Source organism: Geotrypetes seraphini, chromosome 1 (assembly GCF_902459505.1).
Source record: "Geotrypetes seraphini chromosome 1, aGeoSer1.1, whole genome shotgun sequence".
NCBI classification, from domain to species: domain Eukaryota; kingdom Metazoa; phylum Chordata; class Amphibia; order Gymnophiona; family Dermophiidae; genus Geotrypetes; species Geotrypetes seraphini.
Genome location: NC_047084.1, coordinates 322,169,543 through 322,189,022, shown reverse-complemented (window position 1 = coordinate 322,189,022; position 19,480 = coordinate 322,169,543). Strand labels below are relative to the sequence as shown.

Sequence of the window (19,480 nt, the reverse complement as noted above, 5' to 3'; positions counted from 1 at the left end):
ACGAGCATTTTGGATTACGAGCATGCTCCTGGAACGGATTATGCTTGTAATCCAAGGTAACACTGTATATTCATACCATGTTGTAGCTTGATCATGAATATAGCATGTATTTATTGTATTGGAAGGAAAACCTCAGGTCCCTGTTTGCTGCTATCTATTTCAATTCAGCTTGTAAACCCGCCCACACCACACCCCTATTTATCTGTTTCTTATTTACTTCTTTATTTCCACTTGTATTTCTTTCTTTTTTTAAAAAAAAAATCAAAACAAACAAAGATTAGCATACCAGTGCACAGTTTTTCTTCTATGCAACCCCCAAACATCTCTGAACAAATCCTCCTTCCCTCCTACTTACCCAGGACTTTAACTCTGAACCCTTTCCATACATATATAAAAGTGTTCAAATATATTGTAAAGCAGTAATACTATCCAAAATACTGTATGAGTCTATATTAATAGCCAAGTTTACAACGCCTCTCAACTGCCTCACTATACGTCAACCAACTGTAAGCCATATGCATGGATAAACAACCAAATCTGTAACTCCTCTAGTATGTTCCACTCCATGTATGTTAACATGTAATGAAACTACAAGGCAAGTAGTCCACCAAAGAATCCAACATGAAACAAAAGAAGATCGGCAGAAAATAAGGCGATTCAAATCAGGTTTATTCAAGGTGCTCCCAAGAACCATGCCGATGCATTTCGCCAAACAAGGCTAGTCAACCCTAATAGAAAACCATGTCTTTCATACACACAGATACATCCTCACTCAGTATGGAATAAGTAATCACAAACTAAAAATAGAAATATGTAGATAAAGGTTAAACTGAACCACCAATAAGCCAAACTGCATACAGTGAAACACCAGAGAAACAATGATACATAGCCCCCTAATACTCTGCAAAATATAAATATAGCAGATGTAAATTTGAAGAAACTGACAATCAACACTTTACAAATAAAACAAAAATTGAAAATAAGAATATACCATTTTATTGGACTAATCTATTTTTCAATTAACTTTCAGAGGCCATAGCCTCCTTCAGAATATAGTATACTGCTGTTACATTATACTGTCCTGACCTGAGAAATGGGGTTTTGGTCTCTAAAAGTTAGTAAAAAATGTATAAAAATTAGTTTAATAAAAAGATTACCTTATTTTCTGTTTATAAAGGTTTTATCAATACAACTTCAATACTATTTCATTCTAAAGCAACAAAAACCTCTTTTTTCTTCCTTTTGTCATTTCTGCTTCAATCATCTTGTCTTCACTCTCTTCTTTCTAGCCAGCATCTGTCCTCTCTCTGTCTTCCATGCAGCATCAGCCCCTTCCATCCAGTGTCTGCCCTCTCTCTCTGCCCCTTCCATCCATTGTCTGCCCTCTCCTCGTTCCATATGGTATCATCCCTCTTTCTATGCTCCTTCCATAAACTGTCTATCCTGTGCCCCTTCTCTCCTTTGTACATGATTCATTTCAGCTTCACCCCCCCCTCCCCTATGCTCTGGCATCTCTCCCTCCCCCTCCATGGTCTGGTATCTCCTTTCCTTTCCCTCTCTCCCATGGACATGGCATCTCTGGTTCCTCTCTCTTTTACTTCTCCCTCCTTCCCTATCTTTCCCCAATTGGGTGCAGCAGCAGCATTTCTCTTCCCTCACCCTTCCCTATGCAGCAGCAGAAGCAGCATTTCTCTACCCCCTCACTGTGCAGCAGCAGCATTTCTCCCCCTCCCCCTTCAGAGTATTTCTCCCCCTTTAGCAGCATTTCTCCCCCTCTCTTTCCCTGTGCAGCAGCAGCAGCAGCAGCATTTCTCCCCCTCCCTGTGCAGCAGCAGCATTTCTTCTGTGCCTCCCTCTGGAGCGCATTTCATTTCTGGTCAGCTCCCTTGCTGCCTGTTCAAAGCTACGGGCGTTGGCTCTCCACGTGATCCGCGGCTGCGTCGGAAGCCTTCTCAGCTTTCTGATTGGTGAGGCCCGACTTTAGTACAGGAAGAGGCGGTCGGAGCACTGCGAGTGATTTCTTTTACTCACCGGCGCTCCGGCTGCCCTCTCCTGCCTCTCCAGCTACCCTTTTCTGCCTCCTCTTCACAGTCTGAAAATACCGCGAATGACCGGGATCGTGAACTGCAGACTGCGACTTCGCGGGAGAGCACTGTATATATGTTTGTAGTGCCTTCCTGAATTGAAGGTAGGAAGGGATCTGTCATAAGCAGTTCCAAATCTTGGGGCCTTAGAACTTGAAGGTGGACTTGAAGTTTATCACCTGCTTTGGGGAACTGGCTGGGATTTCTGGGTCCTCTGCTGCCTTAGGCAGGAGCAAGCACCCTGTATATTCTTGGGAGGTTGAGAGAGGAGAGGATACCTGTACCTTTGAGAGTAGGTCCTTTTCATTGCCCTCCGCTGAAGTACCTCCTGAAAGTATAGGCTAAGCCAGGAGTGAGCTGAGATAGTGATTTGATATTTTCAGAATATCTCTACTATCTCTTCCATGTTACTAAAAAGGTTGTCTCCCTAACACAGAAGGTCCACCAGCTTCTCCTGAAATATTGGTTGTAGGTCTGATGCATGCAGCCAGGCAAGTCCAACCAACCCAGTTCCTATAGGGGAGGCTCTGGATGCCATATGGAAAGCATGATTAGTTGCCTGCACCATGTACTTTCCACATTTCTTTTTGACTACTATCTGATGGAGCTCCTCAGCCTTCTCCCAAGGGAGAGTGTTTATGAACTTTGCCACATTGAGCATAATGTTCCACAAGTTTATGCTCATTAAGAATTGGTAAGAAGTTATTGGGGGGTGGGTCAAGCAGAGTTCTGACAAAAGTTCTTCCCCAAAGATTCCAAAGTCTGGGTCTCCCTCCCTCCCCAAGAGTGCAGTCCTGCTGCACTGGATGCACTTCTTGAAACCACTAGTTTTCTAGGGCAAGACAGAAAAAATAGCCGAGGAGAAATCAAAATGCTTGATGGTGACAAATTCCCCGACTGGGTGCTTGAGGCCTACAGGGGTCCATGAAGCTGCAGAAAAACCCAATGAACAAAGTGTCAAAAAACCTAACTAACCCCCCCTTTTACAAAACCATGATAGTGGTTTTTAGCATAGGCTGGCACGCTGAATGTCTGCGCTGCTCCCACAACTCATAGAGTTCCTATGAGAGTCGGGAGCAGCGCAGAGCATTTAGCGAGCATGCGCTAAAAACCACTAAAATTGCATGCGCTAAAAATCAGAAAAACTGTACGAGGAGGTGCTGAAAAGTTCTCAGCCCAATCAAGAAGAGAATGACGTGGGTATGGTTCAATCAATGATCCGAAACAATGTCAAACCATAGAATTTCATTACTGCAAATTGGCTCTTAATGAAATAAGATAACACTATTTTTAGCTGCCGTGGCATAACATTCAGAATTTGGGAAGTTGGTTGGATGGGCTAGGAACTTTTCAGCACTCCCTCCTACTTTGTTTCACAAAACAGTGTTAAGTATAAAATCAGAAAGAAGGGTTTCTCAACAGCACCCAGAAACACCTTCATAAACCATGCCATCCTGTGGCTAGTTGCCCTCACTGCCAATGTCTTTGAAAGCAGGGCCAGCAAGGAGTCTCAGAAACATCTCCATATGCTTCATGTTGTAAAATAAAATTTGCAACCCTTGACCTATTTGAATAAATGTCAAGAAATGAGTCTGATTTCTGTTGGAACAGCTTAGCAAATACTTTAAAAACTTCAATCAAAAATGCTTATTTCCAAAGCCCTAAGTAAAAGTTATGACGTTTGCAAAAAATACAGTCATGGTGCATTCTGCAGTTTGAATTTCTAAAGATTGCATTGCTTTACTTCTATAATACAATTAGATAACTACTGGAATGCTTGCACAATTATTAAATTTGAAGCAGGAGAGAAAAATTATGTCTGTAAATACTAGCAATGTTGTGAACAGCTTTTCAAATTTATTTTTTTACCTAGCTATTCAATATTGAAAAGAAAATATCAATAGAATGGGCCTGAGGGGCAGGAAAAATCAACATTACCCATTAAGTAATAAAGCCAGCTTGTATGTGGCAACTGAGCATCTCAGCAGTGGAGAATGAAGACTCACTTGAAGTTGGTTGTAAATTTTACAATAAGGCCAACAGTTTAAGCCCTGATTTGCCCCATCAGATGAAGTCTGTCAAGGCATGGCATAACAATGGATTATTAAGTTTCAAAGTTAATTGTGTTGATGTATACCCATGGGAAAGTCAGTATCGAAAATAACAAAAGAACTGAATATACTTTCTCAGCTGTGGTAAAATTAAACCTTATCATACCCTTGTGCAAGTCTTTCCCTTATGCTAAGGCCATTTTTGCTGTAACCATAAAAACTCAGATTTTCCATATTTTGCTTTAATAGTCATGTGCTAACGTTGCCATTAGTGCGTGGCTGCAAGAGCATGTACCATCTCCTATTTTGTAGGTGGTAAATGCTCCTATGTAATCTGTGTGCTAACCAGTTAGTGCACAATAATGTAGATGGCACTACAGGAACATCCACTCTCCACCACTGACATGTTCCCTAAAAAAAAATACAAAAAATTACACGGTCAAGTCACATTATTATGACCACTGCCTACCTCTGTCATCAGGAACGCACAGCCAATGAATGAATGCACATGTGCGCAAACTTCGTGGGTATATAAGGTGGAATTGTCAGTAAGTTGCCAATAGAGTAACTGTGGCTGTCATGGGGGAAAAAAAGTACGATTTATCAGACACCGAAAATGGCATGATCATTGGCTACTGGGCCAAGCGTGGCTGCATTTTGGAAATGGCAGAGTTTGTGAACTGTTCATGAGCTGCTGTGGTTAAAGTGTACCATGAGTGGATGAATGGAACCTTTTCAACAACCCAACATGGTAATTGTGGGGCAGTACGAACCATCGATGCTAGAGGTGAACATCGGCTGCGCAGGTTTGTGTGGGCTGATTGGCACACTAGCTTGGAGCAACTCAGGAGGCTTCCAGATGTGTGTCCAAAATGACTGTGCAGCGAACTCTGTTGCGAATGGGGCCCCATAGCAGACAGTTGGTGACTGCACTCATGCTCACGAGGGTTCATTGCAAGGAACGGCTGAAATTTGCTGAGGAGTACCAACATTGAACTTTTACCGACTGGCAGAGGGTTGATGTTTTGAGCTCTACCAAAAGGATGGACGTTGGCATGTCAGACATGAAACCACCAATAACAAACACCCAGGAACCACTGTTAGACGTACACAAGCTGGTGGCAGCAGCATTATGGTCTGAGGAATGTTTTCTTGGTATGGTCTGGGTCCCTTGATAACTCTGGAAAGCACTCTCAACCAAAATGGGTATCTCTCCATCCTTGTCGATCAAGTGCACCCGTACATGTTGATAGTCTTCCCTATGGCTGATAGAATCTTTCAACAGGACAATGCAACATGTCATACCACCAGAATTGTTTGCGAGTGGTTCGCAGAGCATGACCAAGACTTCCAGCTACTTCCCTGGCCTCTGAATTTTCCAGGACTTAACCCGATCGAGCACACTTGGGACCACCTCGATCAACATGTTTGACAACTGGATCTACCACAACACACCCATCAGAAACTGTTTTATACACCGGGTCATCAACCAATTTGGAGCTCGACTCGGTTAACATTAAGAATAGAGTAATACAAAAGAACAGAATAAAAGAAATCTAAATTGGAAAAAGAATAATTAATTTCCAAAATGTTTGGTGAACAAGACTGTCTTCAGAGCCTTCCTGAAAGATAAGAAGGGGCCTAAGCTTCTTAGCGAGCGTGACAAGTTATTCCAAAGCTCAGTTAGTTTGTAGGAGAAAGAATGGCTGTTTTCTGATAGATTTGATTTTGCCCTTAAGGGAAGGGAAGGAAAGGAAAGGAAAGGAAAGTTTTAATCTCTGAGAGCTCCTAGCCAGATGAGATCTGCACACATTCCAGTCCAAAAGGACGAGATGATATAGAGGCCAAATAAGATCCTGAATGCAATACAAATGCATTTAAATTGAATTTTCAAGTGGACTGGAAGCCAGTGCAGTTCTCTAAGGAGAGGAGACACATGGTCAAACTTGTGCTTACCAAAAATGAGTCTGGCGGCGGTATTCTGTATTAGCTGGAGTCTCTGAAGGCTAGCCTTAGATAAGCCCATGTACAGTGATTTGCAATAGTTCAAACGCGCCAGAATGATTGATTGGACAAAGACAGAGAAGTACTGTTGGTAGAAGAATGGTTTAACTTTCCTCAAAACACGAAGACTAAAAAAATCACTTTTTGAAAACCAGTTAATTTGATCCTTAAATGTGAGTGAAGAATTGATGAGAATGCCTAATACTAATGAGGAGAATTAGATTTTCAAAGATTCTCCTGAATCTAGGTTCACAGCAGAAGAAATAGAATCTAATTTAGGGCCCAGCCACAGAAGTTTTGTCTTAGCGGTGTTTAATTTCATCAGGATCATCAGTGCCCAGGACTGTAGCTTTGCAATACAGTGGTTAATATTGGATGATAAATTAATTAGGTTTGAATCAACTTTGAGTAATATAAAAATGTCATCAGCATACGTCAATAAGGTTTTCGCAAATATTCAGGTCAAAGTTTTTCAATGTACTCATATAGATGTTGAATAAGATCGGAGACAGTGCAGAACCATGGGGCACCCCACAAGGGGCCCTCCAGGATTTAAAAGTAGATCCCTCCATATTAACCGAGTAGGAACGATACGATAGAAATTCAGAAAACCATTCCAGGACAGTCTGATCGAGACCAATTTCTGAGAGCAAAAAACGCAAGACATCGTGATTGATGACATCAAAAGAGGCAGATAAATCAAATTGAAGCAGAATAGCATGTTTCTTACATAATTGCAATTGTTGAATCTTTGAGAGCAGGGAGACTAGGAGTGTTTCGGTACTAAAATTTGAATGGAAACCGTGCTGGAAAGTAATTTGAGAGTTGGGAAGCATTGAGTTTTCATCATATCTGGGTCATTATTGGGTACCTAGCATATGTGACACCCGGGGCCCATCATTTTTTGACACCCCCCCATCTGTATGAAAAACATGATTTTTAGTAACAATCCACACGTCACACATGAATATCTAGGAAAAGACAGCATCTTACATACTGCAGTGAGCAGTACATCAATAAACCCATTGTAAAACTAAACAAGCCAGACTAGTACAGATCAATCCTACACAGTCAATCCTAACAGAAAACCATGTCTTTTCGAACACACAGAAAACAGAAAACACCTTTGCCTAGTATGGAATATGTAATCACAAACTAAGCCCTCCCCCTTTTATAAAACTGTAGTGTGGTTTTTAGCCACAGTGGTAACAGCTCAGATGCCAACGCTAAAAAACGCTCTACAGTTTTGTAAATGGGGTATAGAATAAAAATACATAGACAAAGGTTAAACTGAAACACCATGAAGCTGGACTCTGCATACAATGCAACACCACAGAAACAGTGATGCATCTCACCTAAAGCAAAAAATAAATAAATAAATATAATTTTTTTCTACCTTGTCTTCTCTGGTTTCTGCTTTCCTCATCTTTTTGTCACTCTCTTCCTTTCATCCACTGTCTACCCTCTCTCTGCCCCTTCTATATGGCATCTTCTCTCTTTCTATTCCCATTCCAGAAACTTTATGCATCCCCCTTCTATTTCTCCCTTCACCCCCAGTAGTCTGGCATCCATCTTCCTCCCTTCCCTCCTCCAATGGTCTGGCATCTCTCCTCTCCTTCCCTCTCCCACACCCACAAGGTCTGGCATTTCACTCTCTCTTCTCCCTTCCCCCACTTCCATCAGTCTCTATCCCTGCAATTCCATCAGCATCTTCCCCTTTCTTTCCCTCCACCATGCTTCCATACCACCCTGACCCCCTTTCTCATCCTTCACCATGATTCCATACCACCGACACCCTTTCTCACCCTTTAACATGATTCCATACCATCCTGACCCCCCTTGTCACCCTTCAGCATAATTCTATACCACCCTGACTCCCTTTCTCACCCTCCACTCTTCCATACCACCCTGCCCTCCTTTGTCACCCTTCACCATGATTCTATACCACCCTGACCCCCCTTTACATAGTAACATAGTAGATGACGGCAGATAAAGACCCGAATGGTCCATCCAGTCTGCCCAACTTGATTCAATTTAAATTTTTTTTTTTTTTTTTTTTTTCTTCTTAGCTATTTCTGGGCAAGAATCCAAAGCTTTACCCGGTACTATGCTTGGGTTCCAACTGCCGAAATCTCTGTTAAGACTTACTCCAGCCCATCTACACCCTCCCAGCCATTGAAGCCCTCCCCTGCCCATCCTCCACCAAACGGCCATACACAGACACAGACCGTGCAAGTCTGCCCAGTAACTGGCCTTAGTTCAATATTTAATATTATTTTCTGATTCTAAATCTTCTGTGTTCATCCCACGCTTCTTTGAACTCAGTCACAGTTTTACTCTCCACCACCTCTCTCGGGAGCGCATTCCAGGCATCCACCACCCTCTCCGTAAAATAGAATTTCCTAACATTGCCCCTGAATCTACCACCCCTCAACCTCAAATTATGTCCTCGGGTTTTACCATTTTCCTTTCTCTGGAAAAGATTTTGTTCTATGTTAATACCCTTTAAGTATTTGAACGTCTGAATCATATCTCCCCTGTCTCTCCTTTCCTCTAGGGTATACATATTCAGGGCTTCCAGTCTCTCCTCATACGTCTTCTGGCGCAAGCCTCCTATCATTTTCGTCGCCCTCCTCTGGACCGCCTCAAGTCTTCTTACGTCTTTCGCCAGATACGGTCTCCAAAACTGAACACAATACTCCAAGTGGGGCCTCACCAATGACCTATACAGGGGCATCAATACCTTCTTCCTTCTACTGACTACGCCTCTCTTTATACAGCCCAGAATCTTTCTGGCAGCAGCCACTGCCTTGTCACACTGTTTTTTCGCCTTTAGATCTTCGGACACTATCACCCCAAGGTCCCTCTCCCCGTCCGTGCATATCAGCTTCTCTCCTCCCAGCATATACGGTTCCTTCCTATTATTAATCCCCAAATGCATTACTCTGCATTTCTTTGCATTGAATTTTAGTTGCCAGGCATTAGACCATTCCTCTAACTTTTGCAGATCCTTTTTCATATTCTCCACTCCCTCTTCGGTGTCTACTCTGTTACAAATCTTGGTATCATCTGCAAAAAGGCACACTTTTCCTTCTAACCCTTCAGCAATGTCACTTACATACATATTGAACAGGATTGGCCCCAGCACCCCTGAGGGACTCCACTAGTCTCCTTTCCTTCCTTCGAGCAACTTCCATTAATCACCACCCTCTGGCGTCTGTCCGACAGCCAGTTTCTGACCCAGTTCACCACTTTGGGTCCTAACTTCAGCCCTTCAAGTTTGTTCAACAGCCTCCTATGAGGAACTGTATCAAAGGCTTTGCTGAAATCCAAGTAAATTACATCTAGCATATGTCCTCGATCCAGCTCTCTGGTTACCCAATCAAAAAATTCAATCAGGTTCGTTTGGCACGATTTACCTTTTGTAAAGCCATGTTGCCTCGGATCCTGTAACCCATTAGATTCAAGGAAATACACTATCCTTTCTTTCAGCAACACTTCCATTATTTTTCCAACAACTGAAGTGAGGCTCACCGGCCTGTAGTTTCCTGCTTCATCCCTGTGACCACTTTTATGAATAGGGACCACATCCGCTCTCCTCCAATCCCCAGGAATCACTCCCGTCTCCAGAGATTTGTTGAACAAGTCTTTAATAGGACTCGCCAGAACCTCTCTGACTCCCTTAGTATCCTGGGATGGATCCCGTCTGGTCCCATAGCTTTGTCCACCTTCAGTTTTTCAAGTTGCTCATAAACACCTTCCTCCGTGAACGGCGCAGAATCTACTCCATTTTCTCGTGTAACTTTGCCAGACAATCTCGGTCCTTCTCCAGGATTTTCTTCTGTGAACACAGAACAGAAGTATTTGTTTAGCACATTTGCTTTCTCCTCATCACTCTCCACATATTTGTTCCCAGCATCTTTTAGCCTAGCAATTCCATTTTTTATCTTCCTCCTTTAACTAATATATCTGAAAAAATTTTTATCTCCCTTTTTTACATTTTTTGCCATTTGTTCTTCCGCCTGTGCCTTCGCCAAACGTATCTCTCTCTTGGCTTCTTTCAGTTTCACCCTGTAGTCCTTTCTGCTCTCCTCTTCTTGGGTTTTTTTATATTTCATGAACGCCAACTCTTTCGCCTTTATTTTCTCAGCCACTAGGTTGGAGAACCATATCGGCTTCCTTTTTCTCTTGTTTTTATTGATTTTCTTCACATAAAGGTCCGTAGCCATTTTTATCGCTCCTTTCAGCTTAGACCACTGTCCTCCCATCCTAACAGCTCTTTCTTCAGGTACTTTCCCATTGCATTAAAGTCCGTACGTTTGAAATCTAGGACTTTAAGTATCGTGCGGCCGCTCTCCACTTTAGCCGTTATATCAAACCAAACCGTTTGATGATCGCTACTACCCAGGTGAGCACCCACTCGAACATTAGAGATACTCTCTCCATTTGTGAGGACCAGATCCAATATCGCTTTTTCCCTTGTGGGTTCCGTCACCATTTGTCTGAGCAGAGCCTCTTGAAAGGCATCCACAATCTCCCTACTTCTTTCCGATTCCGAAGACGGAACATTCCAGTCCGCATCCGGCAGGTTGAAATCTCCCAACAGCAGAACCTCCTCTTTCCTTCCAAACTTTTGGATATCTACAATCAGATCCTTATCAATTTGCTGCGACTGAGTCGGAGGTCTGTAGACTACACCCACGTAGATAGAAGTTCCATCTTCTCTTTTCAGAGCAATCCATATCGCTTCTTCCTCTCCTCAGGTCCCTTGCATTTCGGTCGCTTGGATATTGATCTTTACATAGAGAGCTACTCCTCCACCTTTATGACCATCTCTGTCCTTCCTAAAAAGATTATATCCCGGTATGTTTGCATCCCATCCATGTGATTCACTGAACCATGTCTCTGTGATAGCAACAATATCTAGATCTGCCTCTAATATCAGGGCTTGCAGATCATGAACTTTGTTGCTTAGATTGCGAGCATTTGTGGTCATCGCTTTCCAGCTATTTTTCAGCGATAATCTCCTTTTTTGTATGGATTTTTGTGTCGTTTCACTTTCTGTTGCAATACTAAGAAATGAGTTGCTGATATTGCTTATGTTGCAGCCTTTACTACTATCACATCTTTTCTTTTGCCGGGGGTGGTCTCTATAATTGTCCTTCGTACATACACCACCCCCACCTTCTAGTTTAAATGCCTAGAAAAATATTGTCTAAATTTCTCTGCAAGGTTTCTTTTTCCTGCTGTAGTAATATGTACAACAATCAAAACTGAAGACTAGCATAAAGCGGAGTTCTTGCTAATATCACAATACCGCTCTCAGAGACCTGTAATGGTTAAACACAGCTGTGTTCTAAAACCGCTTTGACAGGTGATTGGTATCATTCATTGAGCCGGTATATATATTGTATATTCTTTTTGTGCATATTATTGCAACCAACTATACAGCTCTTGTAAAGTGCAACGTGTAATAAATATTTAAAACGTATATGAAAAATATGTATCAAAAATTTTTACTTAGAAATTGCACTTATCTTATAAAAGCTGGTTCGTAGTTAACGAATGGCTAAACGCCCTACGGGACCCATTTCACCATATGTATTGGCTTCTTCAGGGGTCATATCATTGAAAAAGTGCGACGTGGATTACGTGTGCACATGAAAAAATGGCGCTGGCCACGTAATCCACGTCGCACTTTTTCAATGATATGACCCCTGAAGAAGCCAATACATATGGTGAAATGGGTCCCGTAGGGCGTTTAGCCATTCGTTAACTACGAACCAGCTTTTATAAGATAAGTGCAATTTCTAAGTAAAAATTTTTGATACATATTTTTCATATACGTTTTAAATATTTATTACACGTTGCACTTTACAAGAGCTGTATAGTTGGTTGCAATAATATGCACAAAAAGAATATACAATATATATACCGGCTCAATGAATGATACCAATCACCTGTCAAAGCGGTTTTAGAACACAGCTGTGTTTAACCATTACAGGTCTCTGAGAGCGGTATTGTGATATTAGCAAGAACTCCGCTTTATGCTAGTCTTCAGTTTTGATTGTTGTGCTTGTTTTTGGTAAAGAAGACTTTGCCTACTTTAGCCATTGAGTAGTAATATGTAGCCCATCAGTGCAATATAGCTTCTTGTCCTTCCATGTATTTCCCCATCCTCCTATGTACCTGAAGCCTTCTTGATGACACCAGGCTCTGAGCCATCTATTAAAGTCCTCTGTGTTTTTCACTCTTTGCTCTCCTTTTCCATATGCAGGCAGTATTTCAGAAAAAGCTAAAGTCTTTACAAAAGGTTTCACGCCCTCACCAAGCTCCCGAAAAGCTTTCTGTGCTGCAAGTGTGGAGTTGTTGGCCAGGTCATTTGTTCCCAGATGGATAACAACATCAGTGTTAAAATCCTTAGTTTCTTCCTTAATTATAGTCAGTATTTGCCTGGAACTCCCTCCTTTGTCTCCCTCCATACCCTTCCATACCACCCTGACCCCCTTTGTTACCCTTCACCATGTTTCCATACCACCCTGAGCCCCCTTTATCATCCTTCACCATGATTCCATACCACCCTGACTCCCTTTCTCACCCTCCACACCCTTCCATGCCACCCTGACCTCCTTTCACTACCCTACTATGCTCCTTTATTTCTCCATCCCAAAGGTCCCGCGATGACTGCTTCTACTCCGGATGGAAGAGGTAAGTGACGTCGGAGGGGGCTGCGCTGGCAGACGCAGTTAGTTGCGGCAAGATCCCGCGATGACTGCGGCTGCCAGTCCACACCCCCCCCGATGTCACTTACCTCTTCCGGAACAGAGGCTGTAGGCGGCGCTGTCATCGCGGGACCTTCGTTCACTTCAGCGTGGCTGCCGACTCTGCTCTGTTATAAGTACGGCAGCCGCGCTGAGGTGCCGCTTGTAGCAGCGCGGGAGGTTCCGGATCCGGCCGGCTGTGCACCCCCTTGGAGCATGCACCCAGGGTGGACCACCCCCCCGCCCCCCCTTGGTACGCCACTGATTTAACTGATCCCAGTTTTTCCAGTTCCTCAAAATAAGTTGTATGTCAACCCCTGTCATTATAAAGAGAAGTTTGTTATTCCGAGCAGATATTTGGCTTTTAGCCCTCATTAACGTACCAAATATCATGGTATCGTATGTCAATGCCACTGGATTTTCCAATATTCTGTTCACTTGATTCCAGATGGATCTCCAAAATTTAAGTATCAAGGGACAATAGTACAATAGATGATCCAATGTCCCAACTTCGAGACAATAGTGCCAGCATCTATTAGACTTGACAAAATTCTATAAGGAGTGATTGTTGATTTTCCCCTTTGATAATTCATGTCCAGGGAGGGTGGGAAGATTTTTTTTTTTTCAATTTTGCGTGCAAATTTTTGAATAAGTAGAAGGGGGGGATAATATATGTATTTGCCATAGAATATAATTCTGATTGAATTTAAGTGCTGTTAAAGTGTAAATGACTGTATAATATGTTGCACTTATTTTTGGCTTTAAAATGAACAAAGATGTACCAAAAAAAAAAGATATTTTATTTTTTCATTTCAAGGTTTTCCAATATATAATGGATCTTGATATACCGCCTTTCAATGGGAATAATTGAAACGTTAAAAATAAAAAGGAACTACAATCATTAACATAATAAAAAAAAAGGACAGGAGTAGAAGAATGAAGAGAAGAGAGCAAAGCAGCAGCTGATGCATGCTCCCACTGCTCTGGTCAGCCAAGGGAACCTGGGAAGATTAGGGGAAAGAGATGCACTTTTTAGTCCTGATCTAAATTTTAGGGAAGAGGATTCAGCTGCTCTTAGACTTTCTTGTAGTTTACAAATGTTCATCTCTTTTTCCACTTACCTTTAAGAGATGGATTCATCAAGGTGCGGTAAAAGATTGTACCTTGATTGCTACGGAATTCAGCAACCTGCAGGATCCTAGTACTACAGGTTGCTGAATCCTACCTTAGAGGAATAACGTTTCATGTTTATTACTGTATTTCCCCATGGGCCGCAGCCTATAAATGGGTTTTACAATCTAATGTAGTGGGTGCAGCTTCCTTATATGGGACGGCCTATCTAAAGACATCACAGATAAGCCGCCCATATAAGGATCAGCCGTGGTGCTAGTGGAGTCCCCCGTACCTATTAAAATACCTTAGCTCCCTTGTTGAATGGCTGCTGGCTGCCTCCTGCAATGTCACGGCCAGCGGTGCAGGGCAGGAACGATCTTTTCAGCATCCAGTCTTGTGAGAACTGACGGCAGGCATTGAGGAAGCAGAGCGGGGCTAGGCTGGATGCTGAAAAGATTACTCCTGCCCTGCACTGTTGGCCGCAACATCGCAGGAGGCAGCCGGCAACTGTCCAGGAGGTATTTACTGGTTTGGGAGGTTTTTAATTGGGGTGGGAGGGAGGATGATGAATAGGCTGCTCCATTGTATAGGCCGATGTAGGTTTTAAAACTCTTAGATAAGCTGCGGCTAGTAACATGGGGCGGCTTATCTAAGAGTTTTCAGACCTATATCGGCATTTCCTACGGCTTATACAAAGGGGCGGCCTATACATGGGGGAAATACAGTAAAATTTGATGGAAACACTTATAATATTGGGGTGACAAAAAACACTTAGTTGTATATACAATAACAAATTTATAGACAAACTTACAGATGACAGGAGGAGAAAGGGTGGAACTACAAAATTTTAGAGAAAGGCAACCATGAAGGATCACATAATAAGAAGGGGATGGAGTACAGGAACAGAATGCTTAAAAAAGGAAGTAATGCTATTGGTGAAGAAGAAATTTAATTTACAAAAGCGTCTTTAAAAAGAAAAGTTTTCAAAGAACTTTTAAACCTATCTAGTACCGGTTCTTCTCTGATATAACCTGGGAGTGAGTTCCATAACTGTGGTGTGACTACTGAAAAAATTTCCACTCGTCTCATGCTTACAAGGCACTTCACAAGCAGCAATATTCCCGTGGCCCAGGAACATCAGTCTCCCACGGGGGCTACCTTTATCAATCATTTGTAGTCCAGGGGGTCTTGGGGCATCCGGATGTTATCCTGGTGGGGTCCCGAGGCATCTAGGGATTTTTAGTAGGAGTGATGCCCAGTCATTCCTTTCTTGGCTGCTGAAGACCCCAGATGCCCCCTGGATCCTGCTCCCGTGGACCCCAACACAACCTCTGGATACTCCTGGACTCTCCAGACCCCACCTCCTACCACCATTGATTTATAAAGGTAGCCCTTGTGCAGAGGGGGTGCATTTTAAGTCAGCAGCCTGAGGATCTGAAGGCCCAAGAGCATTGGTCCAATGCTCCCAGATAGTTATTTTACTGTGGTTCTAAGGCTCTAACGCCATGCGGAATTATACACCTGACTTTTAATTTAATTTGACGGCGCAGTCAATTAGTATACTATTTAAGTAATTTAGGTTAAGTGTGGATTTTAGTTAGGATGCCTAGCAGTGCCTAACTAGGGTGCCATTTATAGAATCTGGCCCTAAGTGCATCTGTACTAATTACAATCAGATTTAAGCACATTAGTATAGTTTTCAGTGTGGTAATTGCAGAGGACATGCCAAGCACACCTTCAATAATTAGCGCACAGGCTTAGCACACACTGTGGGTTACTTTTTGCTGTTAAGGTGCAAAATCTTAACACACTTTAGCATAAAAAACCCAAATGAATGGCACCTTTGTGAATATCATCAAATCCCAATGATTTGCTATTTATTCACCAGTTTACTCTATTTCCTCTTCTGGTTTCACACTGGTACTGGGGTTCAAGAAGGAATTGGACAATTTCCTGCTGGAAAAGGGGATAGAGGGGTATAGATAGAGGATTACTGCACAAGTCCTAGACCTGTTGGGCCACCGCGTGGGCGGACTGCTGGGCACGATGGACCTCAGGTCTGACCCAGTAGAGGCATTTCTTATGTTCTTATGGTTTATTTCAGTTCTTCTGAATTATCATCTGCAACAATTGAAATGTGGGGTTTTTCCCCTATCTTCCTTTCTGATTGTCATCACAATGATCAAAGAGGGTGTGTTTGGGGGGGGGAAATAAAGTAGATGAAAAAGTCCTTAGGTAGTTTTGAACACAGTCTAAGCATTGGCTCCGAATGAACTGGAAATAGAAAGGAGCAGGTGGACTGAAATTTCTAAGCAAGTATTTAACCCAAAATTCTAATGGAATTCTCCCTACAACTCAGCAAATATTTAACTTCTAATCAGCTTTCATATAGGTACTCATTGACACTGCCTAAATGATTCAGAATTTAAGGCTGAATATAATGAGTCATGCAACTTGGCTGAAAGTGGAAAAACAGATCTAGGTATATAGACCAGAGCTTTGGGCTTATACCATTATACAGTAAAGAATTCTGAGCATATTGTCTAGTGACGGACAAACGGGGAAGGTTATTTGACAATGGGGCTCTTATATATCACAATTTGTATTCATAATTCTACAGCATTGTTCATTTTTTCCTCGTTAGCATTTTCATGTTTTTCATTAGCTTTGATTTTGTTCTGTACATTGGGCCAGTCACATTGTATTGTATTTTTGTTCCCTCTTTCTTCCATTATTTATGAATGTAGATTTTATTGGTGCTTCTTTGTATCTTCCTGGTTTTCAAGTGTTCCCCAGCATTTTAAAATTTGATTTCTCTATTGTTTTTGTACCTGGACAAAAGACTAAGGCACTGAAGTGTAGGTTACTGACCCTGCAATTTTGGCCCGTTGAGATAAAAGTCTTTGAAGACTGCGACTGTAACCTAAATTATTCACATATATTTCATTAGTTCTAATAAGAAAAGAGTGTTCTATTATGTTACACAAATAGAATTGCAGGGAGGTTTCCTCTACTGTGGAATAGGAAAGATTAGTCAGCAGCTGAGCCCTCCATTATGCATGAATGATTCCTCGTTTCTACTACTTGCCTGGCTGCACCGTTGCTGCCCATAAGTAAAAAAAAAAAGCCGATCAGTTCCAGGACACATATTATAGGATCTGAGAACCCTCTGTTTTGACAGGAAGAACAGAGGGACTTGCTTCATGCTTTACTACATTATATACCAAATGATTTCATGTGATTTAATAAAGAATAGCACATGAACATCTTTCAGTGGTGATTTTCTATTCCATTGTCCTTGCAACTAATATCAATCTACTGTACTGTATATTTAAATGTGTCTCTCTGAATCTGAACCTCAACCATTACCTTTTACAAAACAATGGAAATATTGTGCTGAACTAGTGGTTGTTTCGGAGGTGGCCCCACTTATTAGATACAAGCAGCACAAAGACATTACACTTCCCCCTCAATATTTGCAGGTTCGGCATGCACGACTTTGATTTCCCCCCCCCTCCCAGACTTACTTTTAAAAAAACTCTACAACTTGCTTAGGGCCAACTCTGACCCAACTTCCGCCTCCCAGACCCCTCCACAACCTACTTAGGGCCAACCCTGACCCATCCCCAGCTCCCTACCATCTACCTCCACAACTTACTTTTTAAAGCCAAGTGGTCTAGCAGTAAAGCAGGGCAGGATCAATCTTTGCACGCTCCTGCCCTGTGCAGAGCCAGAACTCATGGCAGCCATTTTGGTTTGTGGCTCTCCACAGGGCAGGAGCGTGCAAAGATTGATCCTGCCCTGCTTCACTGCTAGACCACCAGGCTTTAAAAAGTATGTTGTGGAGGGGTCCAGGAGGCGGGAGGGAGCCAGGGGTGGGTCAGAGTCGACCCTATAGTTATTCGTGAATTTTTGTTATTTGCGGGCTGGCTTTGCTCCTAACCTCCGCAAATATTGAGGGGGAAGTGTAGTTTCAATTTAGGAATCTCGGGCACTTGTTATAGGATGGATATAACAACTAGAACTAGATTCTGACTCTGGTTTCAATGGGCTCATTTTGGATTGGAGTAAAATCCAAACATTTTTGGCTCACTATTCTTAGATATGTGAACAATTGTTTTAGTCTCAGAATTTCTTGCCTTGTAGGCAGGCATGATATGACTTTAGGCAGCAATTTGAAAGCAGCAAAGTACTGAAATCAGACCCATCCTTACCACAGAGAGGTTGATACTATCCAAGCCACAATGAATACTTGCAACTCTCCCACCCTCCAAAGTTTGAATTGGACTAAATGCAGCCTGCACCAGCCTGCCCATCCCTAAGTCAAAGATTGAGTCAGGTTTTTTTTAAGCACACAGTCAACAACAGACACTTTTTAGTCGCCCTCTCCAAAAACGCAATCAAAGCAAGCCTCTTGTACTCAACTGGCCACAGAAAATTCATGCATCACCGTAATTTATTGGTGTACGGCACAGTTGTTTTCAGTAGCACATTAAAGCCTGAATGAGATTGTGAAAGAGGTTAGTAATGAGACCCATGAGTAATTAAGGCATATGTGTCTGCACAATGCACATTACTCTTACCATCATACCCATCTTCGTCTGTCCCAAGTTCATCATCTGAACAGATGTTAAGCACATTTACCAGCATCTCTGTCACTGGGGAGGAAAAACAGAGAAGGAACAAAATTAAACACAAAATTTTAATTGTGTTATGAGGATACCTTTAGTACTACAAGCAGTAATTCAGTCAATGCATATTTTCAGTCAACCTTCTATTGCACCCTTTTAATCTGTGCATAAGTGGATAGCCAAATGGTTTACTTACAAATCTCAAGTTTATGCACATTCTTCATGCAGAATTTAATATACAAGCAATTTAAAAAAATAATTGGACTGTAAATTTTCTTAGACTGGCAGCAGCAGTGGGTACAAACTACAATAAGGCAAACTAAAGGTGATAGCACCAAGGTTTGAAAGTAACCCAGTTGTCATACAAATGACATGATACAGAAATTATTAGTTTGTCTGTTAATATAGTTCCATAAAATCCACTTACCCTGATGCAAGTGCCCACATGTTCCTTTGATGTGAAAACAGCAAAACAAAGTTGAGCAATTCGTACATCAAAGAGAAGGCAAGACAAAACCATAAAGATTTGAAAAAGACTACTGCTCCCATTTCCCCCTATTTCATGACCTCCAGGATAATTGTAACTACAGATTCCTTGCTTGGAAAAGGGCTAGAAAGGAAATACTCTCTTGGACTGAATCACTTAGCATCACCTGGGTGCCAGAATGGGTTACCAATCGTCAAATAAACCAGAAGCACAGGAAACAGACTTTGTATTCATACATGTGATATGACTACATTCAATAAATGTCATTGGTTTTAAGGCTGATGTGCACAGGCCCTTCCCCACTTGGTTACCAATGCAGTAGACCAGGGGTGCCCAACACGTCGATCGC

At 42.2% G+C, this 19,480-nt stretch overlaps 1 protein-coding gene across 4 annotated transcripts in view; it reads right to left on the bottom strand.

Annotated features, from left to right (window-relative positions):
• PPP3CA (protein phosphatase 3 catalytic subunit alpha) overlaps positions 1–19,480 on the bottom strand; it is a 654,035-nt gene that overhangs the window by 62,155 nt on the left and 572,400 nt on the right. For all 4 annotated transcript variants that reach the window (XM_033956955.1, XM_033956965.1, XM_033956983.1 and 1 more), the window contains exon 10: positions 18,597–18,671. In XM_033956955.1, the coding sequence (XP_033812846.1) occupies positions 18,597–18,671 (75 nt within the window). The remainder of the gene's footprint in view (positions 1–18,596; positions 18,672–19,480) is intronic.